The sequence below is a fragment of the Morone saxatilis genome, unplaced genomic scaffold (assembly GCF_004916995.1).
Source record: "Morone saxatilis isolate NCDOM2014 unplaced genomic scaffold, NCSU_SB_2.0 Contig7, whole genome shotgun sequence".
NCBI lineage: Eukaryota > Metazoa > Chordata > Actinopteri > Moronidae > Morone > Morone saxatilis.
The window spans coordinates 19,772,496-19,778,846 of NW_023340246.1; the positions used below are offsets into that span (position 1 = coordinate 19,772,496).

A 6,351-nucleotide genomic window follows, 5' to 3' on the forward strand; every position below is an offset into this window, starting at 1 on the left:
GAGAAGAACAGGTTTCAGGTGCTCCGTTTTAAAGCTGGACTGAAGAGAAACCCGACCGTCCGCTGGTAACCGTGGGAAACGGGCTGAACATGGCTCCAAAGTTGGCATGGGCATATTGCAAAGAGCTCCCTTGACCTCTGACCTCAAGATATCTGAATGAAAACAGGGTCTATGGGTATCCTCAAGTCTCCCCTTCACAGAAATGTGTCATTTCCACGTAGTGTATTTGAATATTTCTGTATAGTAGAGTCCATATAACAGTACTGGGATCGCAGAAACTGAGACACAAATACCTTTTATAACCTAAATGATCAACATCTATCTTCTTCTTATTATTAATATAACTTATAATAAGACTTGAATCAGTGCAGCAACAACAAAAAGCCTCTGTTCTCACAATGAGGTCATTAGATCAGGCAGATGTTGGAGGTTTTCCTCCAGTTTTACCATCCAAACCTTTGTCTCCTTGAAACACAGCAGTTCCCAACCCTTTTTATATATCAGCGAGTAAACCGGCGACCCCTGAATAAGTGACATTTAAATGGATTTTAACAGTGAACACAAGAACGGCAGCAAGTTTGTGTAAAACTGGTGGTTTAGACGTATTTTAAGCGGATTATTTTACTATAATTATTAGTTATTTTTACACAATTCCATGTCTGTATTGTTTTAAAACAACAAATCGTACATTCTATCCCAGCAAACAGTTTAATGTAGTTTTCCTGACAGAAATAGACTTAAAGCTGAGACACAGAGTAAATATGTAAAGGTAAAGCAGGTTGGGAATCACACACTGTAACAGACAGGTGAGCTGATACAGTAATGGACTCTGGTGTGGGTTAGAAACCGGGCCGGGTTGGTGATACCGGTCCGGTTTGACGGTCCAAGGAATGCCTCGTGATTGTCGTCTGTTTGTCCTTGTGCAGCTTTAATCCTTTGCTAATCTCCCTGCACATGGAGAAATACTTTCTATTTTACAGTCCGGCATTCACGAATACAAATGTTTCAGGTCAAGATTTTTTCAAGTCATTTCACTTATCCACTCCTTGTTATTCCTCCTCTGGCTCCTTTCTTCAACCATCAAAAGAAAACTGCCATGTTGTGTGTTGACAGGTGACTTTTAGGCCATTAGTTGACCTAAAACTGCTAAAAAAAAAAATACCTAAGGTGACATTAAAGCACAAAAAGTGTTTTATCTGAGGCTAGACTTCATGAATACATGTATAAAAAATGTCAGATAGTACTCTTTGGCCCGTTTCATTGAGCTACTTGTTAGCCAGAAGTAGCCCCACTACTGCTGCAGCGAGAAGACAAAGATACACCAAACTGCGTTTACAATTCAAGCGTTTTAATGCATCCACGCGTGCAGGCGCGACACACAGGTAAGGATGCAAATTATAACATTTGAGTCAAGGTTTTATGTGCAGAAACTACAATTCGGCACACATCAACCACACGCACGCAGCATCCTCTTTCAACACGAGTACGAATCCCCACCAGCAGTCGTTCACAACTGTGCGCTGCCACCGCCCTCCAATTGTGTAGTGTTACACTAAAAAAACACGTTTTAAAAAGGTGTTCAGGTGACATGCCCGACGTGAAAGTGCATCTTAACGTTTTACAAAACGTCCAGAACAATAATACAGCTCCTCAGTCGTAAAGCAACACCACATTTTGCTGAGAAACCTGTCAACCTTAAAGTGCCACATTTTTGAATGGACCTCGGCGTACGTGACCATGGCTAACCACCGTGCTAGCTAATTTAGAGCTGCCGGGGGAAGAAAAAACATAAAATGCCGTTTACCTTGTGCAAACTGAACGCTGTATGTCTCTTAAGGTTAGCTGGATCATAGAGGCATCCGGTTTGATGTCTTAACTCTCGGTTTAAAGGCTCATTTTGTCTCCCGGTGGCGGAGAAACCAGAGTCTGTCTGCGGCCGCCGGGTCGCTGTGTGTGTGTATGGCAGAGGACGAGCGCTCTGATTGGCTGAGGCCTCCTTCCAGGAAACCAAGACGGCCGAGATGATGCCTTCAAGGGTTTCGTCGAAAAATCCAACTTTTAAGCACTTGAGGTAATAATGAAGAGATAGATAGATAGATAGATAAAGATAGATAGAAGAGATATAGATAAAGATAGATACGAGATAGATAGATAGATAGATAGATAGATAGATGAGATAGATGGATGGATGATAGATGAGACTCAATGATATGATAGATAGGATAGATAGATGATACTAGATAGATAGATAATAATAGATAGATAGATAGATATGATAGATAAGATGGATTAGATTGGGTAGATTATTTTAGCCTATGCTATATTTAATATGTAGATTAAATTACCAAACATACTTTAAAATACATTAAGCTAAAATTAAAAAACCTACCTAAAGAATAGAATAAATAAATAAATAAAGATCAATATTATATAATTTAGAATATTAAAATTACCAGTACGTACCAGTAAACAGTGAAATGGAGTAAAAACAGTGCAAATAGAGGTAGAAATTGTTATTATACTATTATCCCCTGCCTTTACTGAGAGCTGGTTGTACAGTCTGATGCAGTCTGCCACCTGAACACACTCCTCTAGCTGCTGAAGGTGTTGTGCAGAGGGTGGTGGGCGTTGTCCAGGGTCCTTCTTTCTGCCACTGTCAAAATCAGATGTTTCTTAATTTCACAATTAAATAGTGAAATTAGCTCATGTGCGGCAGCGGAAGAATACAGAGGGAGCAGAAGAGCATACAGACGCTGTAATGACAGTTTTAAGTGTTTTATTCATCCAAGGTTGCATATTTAAGGGAAATTAGCCTGTGTATCTGCACATATACATAGAAATATAAGTTTAAACAAAGAATAAAAAGCGGTTAAACAGATTATTTCCATAGGAGGTCAGCCAATAACATGGAAAGCACGGGGAATTAAAAGCCTTGAGGTATATTCAATCTGGTCCTTAAACATCTCAGCAGCTCCAGTGTCACACAGAAACACACATTTATTATATATTCATTTGTTCTTGTCATTTTATCTAATTTTGTGTAAATATTTAAAACTTTGCTGAGTCATTCACGCACCCTTGTGAATGAGATTAAATTTAGAGTTTTCTGACAGTTAGTGAATGCAGCATTTATTGTAACCCCACTTCTTCTTTTTTAAAATCATCACATGCTTTGAATATTGTACTTCTCTTCTTTACCATCAATGCAAATTAGTGTTTAAACTGTGTTATTAACAGTGTATTGCTCCGTTTTATTGCTAAATATTTAACAGTTATATAAAAAGTCCAACAACCAACAGCAGTGATGGCATTTTTCCATCAAGGTCCATCAACATCTTTATTATTTCTGAAATTTTTTACAAAATAATCTTAACTCAAGGACAACCTACTAGCTTTTTTCTGGGCAGCTGCATTTCAGTCTTCATCATTGGATAGAGTTAGCTCAGAACAAATCTAGTAAATAAATAAACACTGAGTAAAGGTTATTTTTTTAAATTTGATATATTTCTAAGGTAAAAAATAAATAATGTCTCCACATAATGACCGAGGGCTGATGAGCCATAATAGTTCAATTACAGGCTCAAATGAATTACGTGTTAATAAGCAAACAGAAAGAGTTAAGATTGACTTAATAAATGAGGAGAAAAATGTTACACTGCTTTATTTACTTATTTTTGCATTAGATCTGAGCATCCTAGACTCGTTTCAGTGGCCTCGAGAAGTAAACAGTTCAGATCATAACAGTTACTGGATGCGTGCCACATTTTTCATGGTGCGTTGCTTCATGTGGTGAATATTAATGACAATGTCAAATGCAAAGGGAAAACTATTTTATTATTTATTTTCTCCACATAATACAAAGTCATTCACCAACACTTAAATGACTGATTCCCATCTGGCAAAAAAAATAAAATAAGGAGAGAGAGAACGTTTTCTTCTAAACTGCCACGGTGGAAGAAACCACTAACAGTTACAGCAATCACCCCTGAACCACCGAAGACAATGAAAATGTCAGTTTTCAGTTACATGTTGAAAGAAAGGGAATGTTATAGAAGGTTTTTCATACAGTAAATCTAACTGCAACCATTACTGGTCAGAATAGAGCAAACCCTCAGTCGTTTTCTCCTTTTTAATATCCGAGCCGGTCCCTTTAAATGTACCTACAGCAGAGTGAGCAAACAGCTGTGCAGCAACTTAGTTACAGTGGTTGCACATTTGACCCAGCTACCAAGACACTTATTTTACTAACATAACACATCACAGTGTCGACAATGCTGATGATTTTAATGCCCACCTCCCTTTATTCTTCCAAAGCTCCTCCAGTTGGCTCACTGACGCACAAATACTGATGGTCTGTTAACCGTCACAAACAATCTCATTCAAATACATCTAAATCATTTGTAGTGAAGAAGCTGTGTATGGTAAATGTTAATTTGCTGTAATGAAATACAGTTTTCTTGCAGGTGAGATATGGATGAAAAGAAAAACAAGTCGTGGTCTATCAAACTGAAGAAGAGCAGCAGGATCGTGTTACAATGTAATATAACTTTAGAAACTATGACTGAGTCTTATTGTTGCATTTAACTCTACTACCTCCCCTACTAGGACTGGATATAAGAAGCCCACAGATTTCAGGAAAGGAAATGGCAGTGTCTAACACTTATTACTCTAAACAATTTGTGCTACAAATATGCAGAACGTGGATCTATCTGCCCAGTACGGTGGCCAGCAGGGCCATTCGGATGTACATGCCGTTCTCTGCCTGACGGAAATATGCCGCCCTCGGGTCCGTGTCCACCTCCGCACTGAGAGACAAACACAAAGGAAACACAACAAAAGGTGAAATAGAGGATAAGTTTGAGCTCATGAATGAGGCACAGGACTTTAATACTGCTCTCTGTAGTAGAACAGTCAATAAAAGTATATTTCAAATTGACCATTAGTACAAATATCGCTATATCAGCATGAAATGATGAGAAAAAAAAGCCTTCCCATGACTACAGCTGCAACCATTAGTTGATTCGTTGATTAGCTGATTGAAAATGAATTATTTAAGTCATTTATTAAAGCAAAAACACCAACATTTCACCAGTTCTAGCTTCTCAAATGTGAGGATTCATTGCTTTTCTCCGTTTTATATCCTTGTAAACTGAATATCTTCGGGTTTAGGACTGGTGGTCTGCCAGAAGAAGCAATATGAAGACGTCACCTAGAGTTCTGGGAACTTCTGACGGGCGTTAGAGAAAATAATCAGCAGCAGTAATAAAAATGATGCAGCGCTACATGAGACTACTGCTGTGTTTGTCTTGTTTCAGTGGGAAAAACACTATAAAACTATCAAATTCACCTTTTACACAAGAATCCCTGCAGCTCTTAAAAATGAACTTGTTGACAACAATCTCCCCACAGCTACTAGATAGACCTTGTGGGGAGATTGTTTTGTCGACTGCTGTTTCCGAGGCCGAACATGAACTCACAGTCTCGACTATTAAAGTTTAAATCCATAATTCTGTCATCACTGGGTAAAAGCTATCTGAAACATCCCTTATTGTCCAATAAAATGATTTTCAAAACCTCCAAGACGAGTTTCAGCTAGTTGAGTGACAATGTCTGATTGTGCTGATCGGATCTCACCTGATTTCATTGACTCTGGGCAGCGGATGCATCACTACCATCTTCTTTTTGGCTACAGTCATGATGTGAGGGGTGAGGATGAACTGGCCGAAACACTGAGAAAGAAAAAAAGAGAGTCACAAAGCTTATTCATATTCATATTCATATAGAATTCATAATCACCTGCTTCTACATTCAGAACCCAGAGCTTACTATCATTTTTTGAACTCACGTTTTTGCTCTAATATTTTATTCTTATTTTACAAATGTCAGTGTGCAATTTTCCACTTTGTTTAAGGTCTGAAGGACACAGTTAAAGGAAAACAAACACTACAAAATGGGAGCAAGATCAGTAGTAATAAAGTGACTGTATATATAATTACCAACTAAAAAAAAGATTTAGGATTTGAAAAACTGACTTACTCTTCAAGGATATAATTTTACATTTATTTAACAATGTCTTATGTCTATTTTTCTGCTGTAATCTGAAGAGACAAAGTAAAAGCAGCTGATAAAATGAAACATGAGTTCACTTACAGCCTTGTACTCCTCCTCAGATGCAAACCTCTCCTTCTGGATCCTCGTCATGTAGAGGACGTCGGTGTCAGGCAGAGCTTCCTCAATACTGTCAAACTCCTCCTGCAAACATGTGAAAAATGCACAAAGATAAGAGGTTTTAGGATAAGATATTCCTTTATTAATCCGCAGTGGGAGAAATTCCAGTTTGACACAGCAGCA

The 6,351-nt window shown here is 38.1% G+C and overlaps 2 protein-coding genes across 2 annotated transcripts in view; both read right to left on the reverse strand.

Moving 5' to 3' along the window:
* The window catches only part of dnajc5ga (DnaJ (Hsp40) homolog, subfamily C, member 5 gamma a), an 18,433-nt gene extending 16,466 nt beyond the window's left edge, over positions 1 to 1,967 (reverse strand). The window contains exon 1 of the mRNA XM_035678326.1: positions 1,805 to 1,967. The gene's annotated coding sequence lies outside the window, so the exon portion shown is untranslated. The remainder of the gene's footprint in view (positions 1 to 1,804) is intronic.
* Positions 1,968 to 3,813: 1,846 nt separating this feature from the next.
* The window catches only part of cad (carbamoyl-phosphate synthetase 2, aspartate transcarbamylase, and dihydroorotase), a gene marked incomplete in the record, with an annotated part of 20,049 nt that continues 17,511 nt past the window's right edge, over positions 3,814 to 6,351 (reverse strand). The window contains 2 exon segments of the mRNA XM_035678902.1: positions 3,814 to 4,805; positions 5,635 to 5,729. Coding sequence (XP_035534795.1) covers positions 4,706 to 4,805; positions 5,635 to 5,729 — 195 coding nt within the window.